The 18,957-nt window shown below is 45.6% G+C and overlaps 1 protein-coding gene across 2 annotated transcripts in view; it reads left to right on the forward strand.

Annotated features, from left to right (window-relative positions):
• The window catches only part of tspan9a (tetraspanin 9a), a gene marked incomplete at its 5' end in the record, with an annotated part of 140,719 nt that extends 122,199 nt beyond the window's left edge, over positions 1–18,520 (forward strand). For both annotated transcript variants that reach the window (XM_083665839.1, XM_083665838.1), the window contains 6 exons: positions 4,367–4,558; positions 6,893–6,967; positions 13,928–14,029; positions 14,401–14,532; positions 15,307–15,390; positions 17,895–18,520. In XM_083665839.1, the coding sequence (XP_083521965.1) occupies positions 4,367–4,558; positions 6,893–6,967; positions 13,928–14,029; positions 14,401–14,532; positions 15,307–15,390; positions 17,895–17,966 (657 nt within the window). In that variant the 3' untranslated portion in view covers positions 17,967–18,520. The remainder of the gene's footprint in view (positions 1–4,366; positions 4,559–6,892; positions 6,968–13,927; positions 14,030–14,400; positions 14,533–15,306; positions 15,391–17,894) is intronic.
• Between the last annotated feature and the right edge of the window lie 437 nt (positions 18,521–18,957).

Below are 18,957 nucleotides of genomic sequence, written 5' to 3' on the forward strand. Positions count from 1 at the left end.
GTCAGTCAGTATGATGGAGAAGGGCCTCTTTCTCTCTCCTGTTTTCCCTATTTCTCTCTCTCTCTCTCTCTCCCCCCCCCCTCTCTCTCTTTCTCTCTCTCTCTCTCTACTTGGAGAACTTGCCCTGTTCCACAGTTTCAATTAGTCTGAACTTGAATCCTGGGCCCACACAGCAGGGTCCCATTTATCCAGTTAAATAAAGCCATCTTTAACGTCTGCAGGCCTCTCCCATGGAAAAAGTTACAATGGACAGAACACTGACTGAAGATAAACCAACATTTCAACATTGGACTCTATTCAGTCTTATACACAAAAGGCTCTAAGAAAAATGTTAGACGTCCTCTATGTATATCATTGCCCTTGCGTGTGTCTCCCTCCATTTCTAGCTCTATGACGTCTCTGCAGCATAAAGAGAAATGCTGTTAAACTTTCCAACTCCTATTCATTCTCAAGATTATATTGTTGTTACCGGTGTGTTGAATAGGAATAGTATTTTTTGTGCTTGTTTTCATATTGTGTAGACTGGCCTTCAGTCTCTCTGTTCGATGGAGGAACCATTACTGTTCTGTGCTTCTCATCACCACCCCACCCCACCACCACTACCTCCATCAGGAACAGCAGATGTTCAGCTTGCGTGTATGATAAACCAAAAATTACTCACTGTATCTATCTGTAAAGTGCCTGCAGAAATGTGTCTACAGCACAAACGAAAAGCATATTTGAATACCATCAGGCATCTAGAAACATTTAACATATTCTAACAATCCAGTGAAGCTTGCAAATTCATGCTGAGGTTTCCAATTTGGTTCGGGAAAGTGATGCACCACTCACTGATCCCAGAACTGCTTAACGAGAGAGACTTAGATTGTGTTCCTGCAAGCGTGCACAGGGAGAGCCAAGGGGATGTAGGAGCTGAGACTAAAGCCCAAAGCGCCCCTCTCAGGACGAGTGACAATGTTAATTACTACAGGTGCTGTCATGCAGCCTCGAAAAGCAGCCAGGGCCCTAAAAAAACTATTTACACTTTACATTCAGCTACTGTAAAACATTTTAGACAGCTAACTCACTGCTAAGAGACATTTGGTCCATGTGTAACCGAACAGAGATTGAACTTGGGTCTCCAGCACACCAAGCGCAAGCGAACAGTACAGTATACCATGAGACCAAGAATACAACCTCACAAATATGAAACCAAACAACCAATATATATAGGGAGACATGCACTGCATACTGTATACATTTCTGAAGTGGCAAGCGGAAACACTTACTCATGGTTTGTGTTAGGCTGTGTTTTACTACACCCATCGATAGTCAGTAATACATGGAGATCCCTGATATAAAGGGAGATCCATCCACACAGATGGGATGTGAAACATAACCGTGGTGACAATTAAAAGGGGATAAGCTCAATAGGTAGTTCTTTCGGCAGGCTTGTCATGACCTCTTCAGCGAAGGTCAAATGACCAACGTTAAGACTCTACTTTGGGTCCTTGCGTCCCCCATCTGGTCTGTCATTGACGCTGACAGTGTGTGCTGAGGTAGAGATTAAGCTTAAGGGAAGACTCACTTGGACGCCCTCCGTTGCACTAGCATTAGCCACAATTAACTACTGGCACAGTGTTCTCCTCCACTTGGACTGCTCTGCTAACTTCCCTGTGCACCCTCATCATAAATCCATCCCGGCTGTCCACGTACCACCCTCCTCCTTCTCCTCCTCCTCCTCCTCCTCCTCCTCCTCCTCCTTGTGCTCCCACTCAATAAGATCTGTGTGCTCCTGAATAATATCAGCAGTGATTTTGCGAATTAGCCTCCCAGCATAAAGACATGACCTTTAATAACAGCATCTCCAATTTGCTTTTTCATTCTCCTTTCTTTAATCAGGGGGCTTTCAAAAAAACATGTGAGAGGTCATTGCTGGCTCTTCACAGTGAGTGGAGTTGCTTATGTATTATTAAGATGATCGAGCCTGTTCTGAGACTCCTTCCAACAGCACTAAAACTTAAATCTGGCTGCTGCTGCTGCTGCTGCTAATGCTGCTGGCTGTCTCTCTCTCTCTCTCTCTCTCTCAGGTGTTTATTTTATTGCTGTTTTTACTGACATTTTATTTTACTGCTGTTTTTACCCTCATATGTGAATATGATACCCATCGGGTGGCAAGTCTAACACTCCTACAAAACACACAAACACTGCTATATCAATGCTCTGTCTCTGCTCCAGCGTCCCTCGATTTGAGCTTCCTGGACTCTAGAGCTGCATGTCCATCTAACAGTATGACCTTCACGGGAGCACTCTTCCTTTGTTTGCTTTGATAGAGGCTCTAGTTTCAGACCCGATCAGGCCCCGGGCAGCATATACTTTATGGTTGAATCTTGCAACCTTTTAAACTAGTGCTTATTACAGGAGTGTATATTTTACGGTCTCATTGATTTTTAACAGAGATGAATTTTTCAGTGTGCTCGGCCCTGGCCTTAAAAGGTGATGTAGCTCCCCTGAAGTGGCCTGTGTGTATAATGCAGCCGTATCTTCTAAAGAGTTGAGTCTACATAAGCACAACCCTCACAGTGGAAATGTCTCAGGTTAACCGGTGTGTTCCTCCACTCAGCAGGGTCTGAACTGGTTTATGTATCCCGACCTTACAGCACTCATTAGGCTAGAACCATCCCTCACCACCCCAGCCTTGAGGCATGAGTTTACCCTTTAGGGCTTGCCCATACACACACACACACACACACACACACACACACACACACACAGACACAGCCTTCTCTATACAACCTCACACAGACCTCTCAGCACTCTCTTACTTATACACTACTCAAGTGGTATAAAGCTTGACGTAGAGCAACACTTGTTTCTACTTTATATGTTGTGTATGTCCTTTTGTTTTAGTTATCATATTAGCAGGCTCTTAGAGAGTGTTGTTGATGGTCTAGTAGAGAGTGGTGGTGACTAGGCTATCTGTCACACTGCATGTAAGCCTGCTCGTTCTAAAGTGCTCAGCGCTTTGAGGTATTGAAGGCGCTGTTTGTCGGTTCAATTAACCAACTCATTTAGCTTGTGTGTGTATGTGTTAATTATTCATCATCTTAAAGTCTGAGGAATCGAACGGAGACGGAGACCAGGTCTCTTTGTGTTGCTGTCTCCCTGTTATGCAGCCGGTTTGTTAGTGCATGCGACTCCATATATGTATATCCATGACAGGAATTAATGTGTTCCGGAGCACTGATGCGTATACAGGAAAGGAGGGATCGGACGCAGGAGAAGGGAAGGAAAGGAGGGTGGTGCGATGATTTACCACCGTGTCTCACCGTATTTCACCTCGTTGGGATTTCATATTCACGACAAGATTGCATTGGATATTTCATTCCATTAGGTAGAGGGAAAATGTCATCACTTACCTCCATATTTCACTCTGTGGGCCACGCCGGGCGCCACCACTGTCTGTCTGTCTGTCTGTCTGTCTGGCCACATCATAGTCTCCGCTTGCTCTTATCTCTGTGACAGATGGGGAGAGCATCCACGAGCGGGCCAGTCAACTGCCAATCAGGGCCTTCCATAAACACATAAGAGAAAACGTCTCCTATAGCGCTCCTTAGTGCAACGTGGTTGTAATAATCCGTTGCTAATGGAGCTTCTCTGCTCTGCACATAGTGTCATGTAGGGGATGGGAGGGATTGTTCATGATGGCCAGGAGTTTGGTCGTCATCCTCCTTTTGGCCACTCTCAAGCATTAATGGCCTCACATTCCAGACTCTAGATCTCACAGACTCTAGATCTCAATGAGGCGCTGTGTTCTGTGGTCTCTCTCAGTTCCGCGGGCAGTGGAGGAATTCCAGGGGGAACTACTCCCCTAGTGGTTCATGTCACCCACAATTCTATCAGAAGCTAATTCAGTGTCTGTTATTCTGTCCCTGTTGTTCCTACTAGGTCTGTAATCTGCTCAGACCTGCAGAACCTCGCCCCATTTCTGCTCTAATCTCATGCAGACCTCTTGTTGGCTTAGCAGAATTGGTTAATGTGTGTGTAAATGCTTTTGTTGTGTGGGCGTTGGTGATGGATGACTGGGTGAGGAGGGAGGTCAGTGTGCTGAGCCATGTTTTCTGAGGAAACGTGTACACAAACACTTAGCACTTGAGTTTGTGCTTCGTAAAGACAATGGAGTTTTCTCTTCTGCATCTCTTTCTCCACCTATACAGTAGGCTAAGTGACTCTCTGAACATGCATTTCAATCTCAAAGCAACTCTTAACACTCAGACTGTAACGCAGACTGCAGTTTCTCCCTGAACAGATACAGATACAGTTCACTATGTCTTTGTTATGAGTCTGTTCCCTCACCTGGTGTCCTCTTTTATCTCTTGTGTTGCAGTTGTGCGGCTGTGGGCTGCTTGGCGTGGGCATCTGGCTGTCTGTGTCCCAGGGCAGCTTCGCCACCTTCTCGCCCTCCTTTCCATCTCTCTCAGCTGCCAACCTGGTCATCGCCATCGGCGCCATCGTCATGGTGACGGGCTTCTTGGGCTGCCTGGGTGCCATCAAGGAAAACAAGTGCCTGCTTCTGAGCGTGAGTTATAATCTGCCTTCCTGCCCACACATGCACACACACACACACGCACACACGCACACACACACACACACACACACACACACACACACACACACACACACACATACACACACACACAAATGCTCTCTATCTCTCTTTCTTTTCTGTTTTCCTTACACACACACACACACACACACACACACACACACACAGACATTCTCTTTCACACAAACACATATAGTACACAAAGTCTCATACAGGATACAGAACACACAAGGGGTCCCACTAGAGCAATGCAGCTAACGAGCTCAACACGGAAGACGAAGCCTGTGTTAAACCTCAAGGGTTCAGAGAAAAAATTAGAGCCAAAGCGACAGGATTCTCCCATTCTGCAAATGAACACTAAGCCATCATCTATTTTTCATGGCCACAGTCACAGCTTAATAAGAAGAATAGTCAGACTGGGGCCCTTTTGTGTCACTTACGTGGCTGAATTATGGAACCGTCTTAATGACATGTTGTTTCCTATAAAATGCGGCATGCTCAATTATTCAATACAAAAAATACTCTGTTTTTCTAGACTCACACCATTTGCCAAGAGTAGTACAAGACTTTTAGATAGATAGATAGATAGATAGATAGATAGATAGATAGATAGATAGGCACTTTATTGATCCCCGAGAGGAAATGAGCAGAAAAGAGCAGCTCACATCACAAACAAAAACAACAAAATAAAGTGACAATAGAGTAATAGAATAAAAATAAAATAGACATCTGAAACATTATATACAGTAAGAACAGTCCAGTATGATTTAATACTGGTGTCACCTTCTTGGTGTCACCTTCCTTGATGCTGTCCCCCCAGCATACCACTGCATACAGCATTGTGCTGGCCACCACTGACTGGTAGAACATGTTCAGCAGAGTCCTGTACACACCAAAGGACCTGAGCCTCCTCAGAAAATAAAGCCAGCTCTGGCCCCTCCAGTCCAGTCCAGTTTATTGTCCAGGTGCATCCGCAGGTACTTGTAGCTCTGGACCACCTCCACGTCCTCTCCCTGGATGAAAACAGGAGACAGGGGGACCCTAGTCCTCCTAAAGTTCACCACCATCTCCTTTGTCTTGCTGATGTTGAGTAACCCAAGCTTGTTTTCATTACGGAAGTTTGAAAAGCATTACGCTGTAATGCAGGGTTTATATAATTGGATGACTACGTGGCTCTAACTTTTAAATCTGCTTGTTTAGATAAGAGTTGTTGGGAGTGTGTGTTTTAGAATGGCAAACAGCCCAATCCTTTGCAGTTTTAACATCACTCAAAAGTAGCATACATTCCTGCCCCAAATCCTCTGCATCTGACCCCCGCCTAGCTTTCTCTACCTGCTTTTAACAATTTTGTGAAGCACGGAGAGAGAGAGGGAGAGTCTGGGATTTTTCCAGACACCACAGTCATAAATTATGAACTCTGATGTCAAAGTTTCATACTCAATCTTTGTTAACTCATATCAAATCGAGCCAATGGATATTTAGTATTGGCCAAAAAAACTAGGAAGATAATTGTGTTTTGAGCAGGTCTGTGTGTCAATCCGCCCTGCAGAGCCTAGAGGGAGGAAGGGAAACATCAGAGTGATGTTAGCTCTCCTGGGGCCAGCCAGATCTAAGGTTCCGAGCACCAAAAAACTCAAGGCGAAATAGAAATGTGTGACCCAGCCCGACATTGCACATGAAAGTGCATGCAGGCAGACATATACACACACACACACACACACACACACACACACACACACACACACACACACAAACACACGTGCGCACACACACACACACACACACACACACACACACACACATCTGTTTAGTCAATCAAAACATCAACTCTCTCGCTACACCCAAGCTGTTCTCGAAACTTTCTACACCAGGAGAAATATGACCAACAGATTTCTTGGGAGAGACCAGAAAAAGATTCAATTAAATAATGAACTGGCCTCGTAAAGTTTCAATAAACAACCATCTGGCATGTTTTCGTTGTGTGATCTCTATTTCATATGGACTTGGACAAAAAATAATAAACCCAATATAAACATGAAATTAATAGATGTCTCTTGAAATTGCATTTTTGCTGGTTACTGCTCCCATGCTGTGAAGAAAGGATAGAGTCAATATTTAGCTGAAGGAAAGAAAGAGGGAGGAAATGCTGGTGTGCGTGGGAGATAAATCTGAAGAGGAATTATACCTCCTCTGCCATTTTCACTTACCCTCAGGCACTCACGTCCTCCCTCTCTCCCTCCCTCTGTTTGCCCCCCTCTCTCTCCGTTTCTCTCTCTTTTTCTCTCTCTTCATCTCTCTCTCTTGCAGTTCTTCATTGTCTTGCTGATAATCCTCCTGGCAGAGCTGATATTACTCATCCTGTTCTTCGTGTATTCGGATAAGGTAAGGATATGTTAATGTCTCACCATCAATGTTTGATTATACATCATGTTACACAGATGCATTTAATTCCGCTTCACTACTTTGGAGAATACAGCAGATTGCATATGTACTACCAGTGCACATTTATGAAGCCTGGATTTAAAAGAAAATGACACCAAAGGCATACACAGATATACACACTAGACATACAGTGGGGGAAATAATTATTTGATCCCCTGCTGATTTTGTTAGTTTGCCCGATTACGGGCCAGTTGCTGCTGTGCTGGGTGTACTCAGTCGCCCCTTTTAAAGACACCTCTCACAGTAAGAGGTTAAGTGTCTTCACCCCACAGGGGTGACCCAGGAGTTAAAGGTCAGGCCACACAACGCAGTTTCACCCTGGCCAGTTGGCTCCTAGTAATTCAGCTCAGTCTTAGTGCACTCTTCAATGTCCCACCAAGCTTTAGATCAGGGTTTCCCATGACCCCAAGGGCCAGGGCTGGGGCTGTGTGCTGCTATATATGGGTTTGTATGCTGCTATGTATGGGTAGTATCTGAGGACAATTGACAGCATGTAAAGCTCCAGAGATTATTGACAGCCATGGGAGAGGGAAACTCCGATTCTTCAAATCACCCCAACAAATGCCCCCAGACACAGCCAAGTTAAGAGAAGACAAATGTTTTTGTGTAGGTCAAATGGACCAGCAGTGAAATGCTCCTCTTGTCTTTCAAGGGCATTGAAGTAGATTTCTCTCCTTAAATATTCCCCAGAGGACATACGCTAATTCTCGTCTTTGTTCAGAGGTTATTGCTCAAATTGTGTCTCTCAGGCAGATAAAGGAATTCATTTAGCAGGCAATCTGTTCCTAGGTGGGTTTGTGTGTGTGTGTGTGTGTGTGTGTGTGTGTGTGTGTGTGTGTGTGTGTGTGTGTGTGTATGTGTGTGTGTGTGTGTATGTGTGTGTGTGTGTGTGTGTGTGTGTGTGTGTGTGTGTGTGTGCGCATGTGTGTGTGCATGTGTGTGTGCATGTGTGTGTGCATGTCTGCCTGCACATGAGCGTACATGCATGTGTGTGTGTGTGTGTGTGTGTGTGTGTGTGTGTGTGTGTGTGTACCGTCAGAGCATAATCTCTCTCTGTTTCTAGCTGTGTTTACTGTGTATGTATAGTCCCTGATCCAGTCAATAGCCCCAGTGCTTTATGAGTCCTCTCCTCCATCTCCACAAATTAGTGTGTGTTTATCTTCACTCAGACATAATTGGGAATGAAGCGGTGATAACGCTGATGACTAGAAATATATCTTCTTTTATTGGTCTTGAAACGTCATTGAAAGGTGAAGCCTTGACTGCAAATGAGTGTCATTGGATGTGGCATTTCTCGCTGCCACGGTTTTAACAACTCTCTGTATTCAGGAAGTTGTTCCGTACAGTATCAGACTATAGAATTTACAACAATCTGTGAATGGCGAGGAGATGAGATGGGAGACGAGATGAGACAATTTGTATCAATCACACAGAGACGGAACGTATTGCTTTCATTTTTTCCTCTTTTATTTATCTCTCCAGTGGAATCTAGCATGCTGTGTGAGCCTGTCCCATCCTCAGCGAACTCAGATCAGAAGAATTACTAATTGACTTCTGCCATTTGATCTTCAAATCACAAGGCATTTATTAACCAGTCTGTAAGATATACAGCACTTGGAAGCTTATCAGTAGAAGCTCTTAAAATTGATACTTTACTGTTTCAAATGAGCGATGATTAAGTCATGAGTGATTATGCTGTGATCTGATGATAGCACACGGGGATGAGTGGCTGTCAATTCTAAGAGCGGGGTACCTTTTCCGCTTGGAGTTCCTGAATACCCTACTTTCCCTCCCCCTCCTCCACGGTTTCTCCACAGTAGGGTTCTATCTCCCCTATGGCAGTATGGCAGTGCCAGAGACTCAGGTAGCTACTGTACTGTACTGTACCTCTCTGTTCCTGTACGCAGTGAGTACAGCGCCATGGGACCTAGCTCTGATTAAACCCAAGTGTATCATGGCCCTGTAGTGACCCACCATCTGACTGCAGCAGATGGCGAGAGCTACACACAAGATTACAGCCATCCGTCTTTTGCTGTGACCTCATTCTAACCAGTGCCACAACGATACGCTACGCTGGCCTGATGAAGGTGTATTAGCTATTTTCGGGAAGATGCCAGAAAGGTGTCAAAAAGGGGTTCAGGGGAAACCAGCGGCGATTGGTGAACCAGAGCAGTGCTGCAGCAACATTCTAATGTGTGTGTGTGTGTGTGTGTGTGTGTGTGTCCCTGTGTGCGTGTGTGCGTGTGTGCGTGTGTGTGTGTGTGATCCCCGGTGGCCTTTCACGGTGCTGGACAGGGAGAATTACAGTAAACCCCCAGTCATGTATTATTTATTTATTGGCAATTACAGTAGGAGCATGGGCCTCCTGCCTCCACTAGGCCAGACCCTGGTCCAGCCATCTCCGACCTGTGTAGCAGCTAACACAGGGAACCTCCTGGGGGATTACTGCAAGCTTATTAATGAGCTTCGGTCTGTTTGGCTCCTCCGGCTTGAAGTTGTTTTTCTCTATGAGAGAGCAGGATGAACAGAACTCTTCAGCCGTGACATGACCTCATCAAATGTGTCTAATTGTTACAGTAATAATAGTATGCGCTTTCCTTCCATTGGTATTGGAATAGGTGCAGAGGTAATACAGTTTCTAACCTGGGATATTGCTCTGAGCTTGGTTTGACTATATTTCAGACTGATTGCTACTGTATCAGTACTGTATTTACCATGATCAGATCAGAGGGAGTCCCATGTGTGTGTGAGGATTGGCAAGGGAATTGGCGGGGCATTTGGACCTGAACCAGACCATACGACCAATCAGATGCCCAGCAGGACTCAGCCTTCTGCCAGCTCACAGCATGGGTTATCCCCCTGCCTGTCTGTCTGTCTCAGAGTGTCCAGGTGGTAGGGGTGTGTCTGAGCAGTAGGATGGTAATGTAGTGTGGTGTAGTGTAGTGTAGTGCAGTGTAGTGTAGTGTAATGTGTAGTGTAGTGCAGTGTAGTGTAGTGTAGTGTAATGTGTAGTGTAGTGTAGTGTAGTGTGTAGTGTAGTGTAGTGTGTAGTGTAGTGTAGTGTAGTGTGTAGTGTAGTGTAGTGTAGTGCAGTGCAGTGCAGTGTAGTGTGTAGTGTAGTGCAGTGCAGTGCAGTGTAGTGTGTAGTGCAGTGCAGTGCAGTGCAGTGCAGTGTAGTGTAGTGTGTAGTGTAGTGTAGTGTAGTGTGCAGTGCAGTGCAGTGCAGTGGAGTGGAGTGGAGTGCAGTGTAGTGTGTAGTGTAGTGTAATGTAGTGTAGTGTAGTGTAGTGTAGTGCAGTGCAGTGCAGTGTGTAGTGTAGTGTAGTGCAGTGCAGTGCAGTGCAGTGCAGTGTAGTGTAGTGTAGTGTAGTGCAGTGCAGTGCAGTGCAGTGTAGTGTAGTGTAGTGTAGTGGAGTGCAGTGCAGTGTAGTGTAGTGTGTAGTGTGTAGTGTAGTGTAGTGTAGTTTAGTGTAGTGTAGTGTAATGTAGTGTAGTTTAGTGTGACCTGTGGATATAGTATATCCTACAGGAGCAAGAGGAACAGGTATGAGGGATTAAGGTGGGATTTAACAGAGGGGATTTGAAAGTGAGGAGTTGTACGACATAATGGTCTCTCTCATCAACTGTACTCTATATGTCATTTGTGCTTCTGATGACTAGTAAGCTGTATTATCTGAATATAACCCTTATACAGTATGTCCAGGATGGGTAGGTTATAAAGCTTAATTCTCGTTTTGTGTCCTTTCAAGTGAAAACCGTAGAGAGGGATTTTGCACATTTCAAACTCTATATTCTATCTGTGAATAAAGACATGAAACTTTGGATTTCAGGCATCTCTATTCACTCAGCTGGCCAAAGTGTACAAAGCACCAGAGAGGCAGCAGTGACCAGCAGTGACAGTCGAGTAGACACACACACACACACACACACACACACACACACACACACTGACACACAGGTTATTAGCAGGCTTCCCTGGTCTAGACAAGGCCCTGGGCCTCATTCTAACAACACTAAAAAGGTGGTTCCAGTGTCAAAAGAGATTGTATTTCTCCCAATGTGCTGCTTTGTCTTTGAGACAGTGGCAATAACATATACAGGTTTTAAATGAGTATAGCTTTGCAATCCAAATTTGGTCCAGGACAAGAATAACCACACAGAATATATGAAGTGCTGGGGTTTTGACAACAGGACTGTTTTTCAAGCTGTCAAATTGTCACCCCCTGCCTGCGAGAGACACAACAACAACACAGTCTGTGCCTGCCTGTGGAGTGTGCCAGGTCACCTGGGGGGCAGGGAATATGTCTCCTATTCTACTACAACGGCCATTCTCACTCACAGTCACTGTCCATTCACCTGGCTCACCCTGCCGGCAGCCCCCTGCTCTGTGCCTGTCTATTCAGGATGACACACACACACACACACGCACACACACACACACACACACACACACACACACACACACACACACACAGACACACACACACACACACACACACACACACACACACACACACACACCTGAAGGGGAGATGTCTCCTCGCCCACTCATGTACATCACTGTTGCTAATGTAATGGCCATTCTCTCACTCACAGTCACTGCCCATTCACCTGGCCTGCAGCTCCCTGCTCTGTGTCTGTCTGTGTTTGTGCAGGGTGACAGGACACACACACACACACACACACAAACACACACACACACACACACACCAGACACACACACACACACACACACACACGCACACACACCTGGGAAATATTACTCGTTGTAGTGATGAATGACCTCTCACATCAGTTCTTGAGTTGGGCCGGTACACACCACTACAGAGAACCGGCAGCATCTCTGACTTTCTGCTGCCTGAGTAGGCCTACGGGCACCTCTTTTAGAATATTCACCTTCCTAAATATGTGCACTTGCACTGTAAAATTAGAATGAGTACCGGCACCTACAATTAACACCTTTTTCATTCTGCTTCAAGCCATGTCTCATGTGTTATGGAAAATACATTCATAGAACCATTTTCAGGTTATACACAGGACTTGTTTCTTGATTCTTACCTCCGAAGAGCTAAAGTACAGAGTGGTAAATCCTAGACTTCCACCACACATGTCGCCGTCATGTCATCGTCACAGTCATGTGCTTGACAATGACAGAGGACTTTAGTTTTTTCTCAATTCTATTGTGTGTGTGTGTGTGTGTGTGTGTGTGTGTGTGTGTGTGTGTGTGTGTGTGTGTGTGTGTGTGTGTGTGTGTGTGTGTGTTGGGATTGTTTACTCCTCTCATCATGAGTGATTGAACTATGTTCACAAAGTGGTGTTGTTTTGTTATCAGTGAACAACAGCCTCAGCAGCCATATAGGCTTCAGACATTTCAAACTTCTCATTAGAAAATAGAAGGGAAAAAATGGGTCAGAGTGGTGTGAGATCAAGGTACTGTTTGTTTCCTAGTCATTTGTATGCCTCTTGTTAGTGGTAAACCTAGATCATTATGTTACATTGTCAAGCTGTAAGATGTTAACACATGAAATGGAGGGTAGAAAGGAGTTTGGGGGCTCAGTTCTTATGTTCTGTTCTGCAGTGGTTGTGCATCTGGCTGTGGGGAGCAGTAATGAGCAGCAACCCTTCCACAGCTCAGATAGATACAGAGACATGTCTGAGCTAGAGATTGATGATGCTGCTCTTCATCTCATTTTCCTGCACAAAGACAGATATGATAATGCCTCCAGGCCAGGGTACAATACCACATGCACACACTGCTCTAGTTTGGGATGAGGGATAGAAATATGATTTGACATGATACTAACTATATTTCAATGGTTTGGGGCATTTAAATGGGTTATGCATAATTAATGATTCCCTTGCCATTTTATTCTTAGTGAAATTATAATTACTCGCTAGAAAAATAAATGTGTCTTTTACCTTTGATTCAGCAAATAGCTTATTCATACATGTTATTGTAGAGTAATTTCTGAGTTGCACCTCTCTGGATGATCAGAATAGGGTTAAATGTTTACTGTGTCTCTCGTCATAATACTGCTAGAAAGGGACTTTTTGACAGATATCTGGGCATGAAAGAGGAATCTGACGTATGTCCAGTATTTCCTCTATGAAAGCAGACTGTCACTGGCTCTGTGGTTATTCTCCCCTGGTTCTATGTAGCAATGTGTTTTGATGCTCAAACCTTTCCTAATTCTCACCTATTGCCATACAGTAAGCAGCCTAATAACACTGTTCAATTTAGCCTGAGTCTTTACGTCATGTCAGAGTACCTCATCCCTGAGTGTAGATTAGAGAGGAGAAAGCATAGAGCTTCTCCTTGAATTTTCTACTGACAACGTCGGCACAGTCAGTGAGTGGGGTGCACTTCAGTGGGGAAATCTTGTACAGAAACAATGCTTATGCTCAAAATGTCAATATGCAAGAAATTGTACTCCCCTACCTTTCTTCTGAAATAACTTTTTATCTCCTATATGAGACAGGCGCTCTCTTGCCAATGTAATTTCCCAATATAATTACTTCCATCTCAGAAGCGCCCTTCAATCTTTCATGGCAGCTCCAGGGCTCCTGGGCACGGAGTATACGGAGCAGTTAGGCATTGATTATATATCTCATTAACACATCTGATTAAATATTTATCTTCATCAAACAAGACATGAGCACTGATCTTATAAGGTTGAGATTCAGTCAAGAGGATAATGATAGCTAGCTGAGCCAAAAGGCATGTTTAAGCTCAGCATAGAGAATTTACAGATGTCTGTCAAGCTCCCATTAGGGATACCAGAACTAGAAATGATGTCGGCCTACTGTACTTTCTAATCAAATGTGTATCCCATTGAACATCTCTAGCTCACCTTAAGCCATCTAACCAAGGTTTGTGGGTTTTCTCTCCCCTGTCCTCAGGTCAGTGAGAATGCCAAGCAGGACCTGAAGGACGGCCTGGCTCTGTACAACACAGACAACAACGTCGGCCTGAGAAACGCCTGGAACATCATCCAAGCAGAGGTGTGTGTGCGTGCGTGCGTGCGTGCGTGCGTGCGTGCGTGCGTGTGTTCACTCTGGGTCATGTGTGTTCACACTCAGTCATGGTCATTCACCTCGACCACCTTCCCTTGCCTTCTGTCTTTTGCAAAACATCTGAAAACAGGAACCACCTAGAGGCTCTATACTAATTACAGTATTTAGTAAATTTATGGGAGTTTGTTTGAAGATTCTTATGACACATCCAGACAGGTGTCATTAACTCTGTGTGTGTGTGTGTGTGTGTGTGTGTGTGTGTGTGTGTGTGTGTGTGTGTGTGTGTGTGTGTGTGTGCGTGCGTGTCTGTGTGTGTGTGTGTCTGTGTGTGTGTCTGTGTGTCTGTGTTTGTGCCATAGTGGAAATGCTGTGGAGTGACCGGGTACACTGACTGGCACGAGGCCCTGAAGGAGAAGGTGGTGCCCGACCGTTGCTGCCAGGAGCACTACCAGGAGTGTGGCCGCAACTCCACCAACATGTTCTGGACCCGGGTGAGTGGGCAGACTGGGTACAGAGCATTCACAGCTAGGCAGTCTTGGCTATTTAGAGGGTGTCAGATGTTGAGTAGTTCATTTGCAAATGTCTAGAGATAAGGTTGATGTTTTTTGTTTCAAATTTTAAGTCTCTGAAGATTTGAAGTTGACATTTGGTCTTTACTTGAACTTTAACTGGAACAGCAGTTTGCTTTTACAAAAGCTCAGAGGGCTTGTCGTTTCTTAACCAGTCAGCCGAGGAAGATTTATTAATTAGAGCTTATATATAATTGCCAACATGAAAATAGCAGACAGGGAACAAGTCCATTGGGACGTGCAGTTCTAGAATATTCTGTGTAATCCTGCCCAGCAGGGGTGGCCAGATAACGTCACGCATGTTTCATGACGGAGACTATGCTAATGCTGCTAACACTAGCTCCCAAACAGCTGTATCTGTCATGGATTCCCCCCACTGAGTTGTTAGTCTGTGACCTGCAGATGAACCCATGATAGCATCTAGCAGTACAGTACGTGTAAGCCAGAGAATATTGAGTCTGGCTACTGAAGTGATTGTCATACCTTTTTTCTTCTGTCCCCAACACCCTTGTCCTTGGGAAATATTTAATGTCCCCCTCATTCAAAATGTATCATTCTAAAGTGCTTTTCAATACCAGTTTTTGACCCAATAATTAATATTCATGAAGTGGACACTGCTTCCTGCATCATCCCTCAATCATCCTCCAACATATGTCCAGTCAGTGCTGTCTTCTCACACTCCTCTGTTCCTCTTAGGGCTGCTATGAGAAGGTGGAGGAATGGCTGGATGACAATAAGCATCTCTTGGGAACCATCGGCATGGTCATCTTGGTAGTGCAGGTAAACAGCTATAGCAGCTTGTGTGTGTGTGTGTGTATGTGTGTATGTGTGTGTGTGTGTGTGTGTGTGTGTGTTTGTGTCTGTGTGTGTGTATTTGTGCGTGCGTGCGTGCGTGCGTGCGTGCGTGCGTGCGTGCGTGCGTGCGTGCGTGCGTGCGTGCATGCGTGCGTGCATGCGCTCTCACACGGGTTACCTGTGTGTGTCTGAAACCCCCAGAGTCACACACTCCTGTGAGAGACAGGCCAGTAATAAGAACCATGTTCAGTGGGTGTAGGGGCACCCACACATTGTGAAATATTGAAGATGGTGTCTGCTGCACCCTGGTCCTGTCTGAGGGAATCAAAACCGTCTGGCTCGGTGCCGAAGTTGCAGTCAGACACCAGACACTGATATAATATTTACTGAGGTTATATAGAGGCCCAATAAAGAGCTCTCTCTCACCCTCTGCCTGGTTTACCAGTCTACCTGTCTGCCCTAATGGTCTACTCTGTCTCTCTACATTACAAGCCTGCCTCCTTGTCTGCCCTACTAGTCTGACTCTCTATCGTTCTCTTGTCGCCCACCTGTCTCACTCTCTGTCTCCCTATCCTGTCTACCCTACCTGTCTGTCCTCCCAGTTTTCCCCTCCCTAGCCTGCCATTTGTGGTTCAGAGCAGGGCCGATGTACATTATTAATAATTTCCCTTCATTAATGACTCTCTGGTTGTTAATTACAGCCTCTGTAATGGGTTGAGAGGAGCAGGTGGTTAGGCCAAGTCAAGGGTCAGAGATCCTTAGAGAAAATGTCAATGATAAAGGCCACTATGCATGCATGAGAGGATCACAACCCTCCTCCCACTCCTCTCCCCTCCTCTCTCATTCCTTCCCTCCCTCTCTCTTTTTCACAAACACAGACACACACACATACACACACACACACACACACACACACACACACAGCACTATGCAAATATTTGGTCTGTTTGGGATGTGATAATGTGTGTGTGCAAACTGAAGCGTGGCTGAGTCTGACATGCTCACTACATTGCTGACCTCTATTACAGATTCAGGGCTCTGCCTCTGAGACGGAGCAGGTAGGGAGAGCAGAGAGAGACAGGCCATGGGCAGTCAGAGAGGAAGGAAGGGCAGGGAGACAGGCCATGAGCAGTCAGAGAGGTAGGAAGGGCAGGGAGACAGGCCATGGGCAGTCAGAGAGGAAGGAAGGGCAGGGAGACAGGCCATGAGCAGTCAGAGAGGTAGGAAGGGCAGGGAGACAGGCCATGAGCAGTCAGACAGGAACAAGAGCAGAGAGAGACAGGCCAAGGGCAGTCAGACAGGAAGGAGAGCAGAGAGAGACAGGCCATGAGCAGTCAGAGAGGTAGGAAGGGCAGGGAGACAGGCCATGGGCAGTCAGAGAGGAAGGAAGGGCAGGGAGACAGGCCATGAGCAGTCAGAGAGGTAGGAAGGGCAGGGAGACAGGCCATGAGCAGTCAGAGAGGTAGGAAGGGCAGGGAGACAGGCCATGGGCAGTCAGAGAGGAAGGAAGGGCAGGGAGACAGGCCATGAGCAGTCAGAGAGGTAGGAAGGGCAGGGAGACAGGCCATGAGCAGTCAGACAGGAACAAGAGCAGAGAGAGACAGGCCAAGGGCAGTCAGACAGGAAGGAGAGCAGAGAGAGACAGGCCATGGGCAGTCAGACAGGTAGGAAGGACAGGGAGACAGGCCATGGGCAATCCAAAACCATTGCCCTATACTGTAGGTGCAGCCTTAGTAAGGGTCATGATGGGTTGTGTGTGGATGGCCTTGCTCTGGAAGGTTTAATAACTGTTATCACAATCTGTTAATGGCTTTGATGACACAGCGTTCGATATAAGACAAGACTGTCAGCAGCTTACGGTCTCCGTCAGCAGCTTTTCCACAGGCTAATCACAGTTACTAAAGGTGTCCTACTCTACTGTAACCCTTTACTGCAGCGAGAGGAGGATTCCTCTGTAAGCGTCTCCCATCCTGACTGCTTCAGATAATGGCTTTAGGATCAGCCTCCCATCCAGGCTGTGTTTGAAGTGAGAGTAGTCTCCCTATGAGGGGTACTTCTTAATGGAATCTTCAAAGAAGAGCCACTTTTTTTCGCGTGCATCTTAATTTACCTCGTTGACATAATGCTCTCACATATCACACACATTACTCCATCAGTGAGATACGAAAGCAGCTTGCGTTTACCGTCTAAAAGAGAGAGAGAGAGGGAGAGAGAAAGAGAGGGAGAGAGAGAGAGAATACCTTATCTCTCTCCCTGGTTTGGATGTTGGAAATGTGGTGTGTTTTCAATCCTGAACTCAACAAGACCCCAAAGTTCTCACCATAAATATACAGTCGCATATTACACCCACAAGTGTACACAACAACACTACAGTATACATCGGTGAGAGTACATTATAAAGTAGACTACAGTATAGCTTTTCTTGCCAAGACACATTGGCTGTGAGTACTGTTACAGTAGGACTGACTATGTCCTCTCTTCCTCTACAGCTCCTGGGCATGGCGTTCTCCATGACACTGTTCCATCAAATCCACAGAACGGGGAAGAAGTATGACGCTTAGCCAGCAACGGGGAACTCACATGGAGAGGAGAGGAGCCCCACTGCCTGATGAGATAGACTCTGGATGACAGCCCCTGCTTTCCTCCCCCCGTAACCCCCTACATCCTGGTCAAGGCCCCCCAATCCCCCCAGAAACCTTGTACAGACTACAGATGTCCCCCCCCCCCCCCTCCTTCTGCTCTAACCACTCACCACCATTCATTTGCCAAAGAGAAATGGGACTGGAAGATTTATTAAAGACATCTACTTATGGCAAGGAAAAAAAAAACCTAGTCTCTCCTCTTTAGTTCATTTCTTTTTCTTTCTTTTTTTTCGCTTGGACTAACAGTTTGCAGGAAAGAAGGATTCTGAAACATTGAACGCTTTACTAATGCTCACGTCCCCATGCAAGGCAAAGAAAAGACAAGAAAAACTGATATCGTAGTACCCTCTAGGTTTCATGGATTTCTTTGTGTTGATTAATGTTATAACTTCCTCTTTCCCTTGTAAATGATAAAAGGCTCCGAACATAGCATGCTAGTTTTCTACTCCATGGATACCTTTGTCATTGAAAATGTCAGACTACATTTGTTTTCCAATACAATATGATTTTGTGTTTTTTTTCATAACGTTTCTGCTCCAGTGGGAGGGAGTGTTGACATGATGTGTGTTATGTGTTGTTGTCAGAGGTGTGAATGGGATGTAAGATGCAGTGGTGGGCGGTTGGATAGGGGTTGGGATGTGGCCGTAGGTCAGGGTTATACCTGTTTTAGGAACGTCAGTGTTACAATAGAATCGTCGACGATGAGAGGAAGAAATAGTATACATTTCACAGAATCTTCTGGAGAGAGCCATCACTCCATGCAATACACTAAAACATACATGTTATTATACTCCTTCTTTTCCTTTAACTGCTCCCCGTCCTCCGTCTGTCTCCCATTCCCCCTTACCTGTTTACTGACATGCTTAAGCAGTGTTCCCATTGTCTCTGAGACTGAATGGTACAAACTGAT

The sequence above is a fragment of the Argentina silus genome (assembly GCF_951799395.1).
Source record: "Argentina silus genome assembly, chromosome: 3".
Classification (NCBI taxonomy): Eukaryota; Metazoa; Chordata; class Actinopteri; order Argentiniformes; family Argentinidae; genus Argentina; species Argentina silus.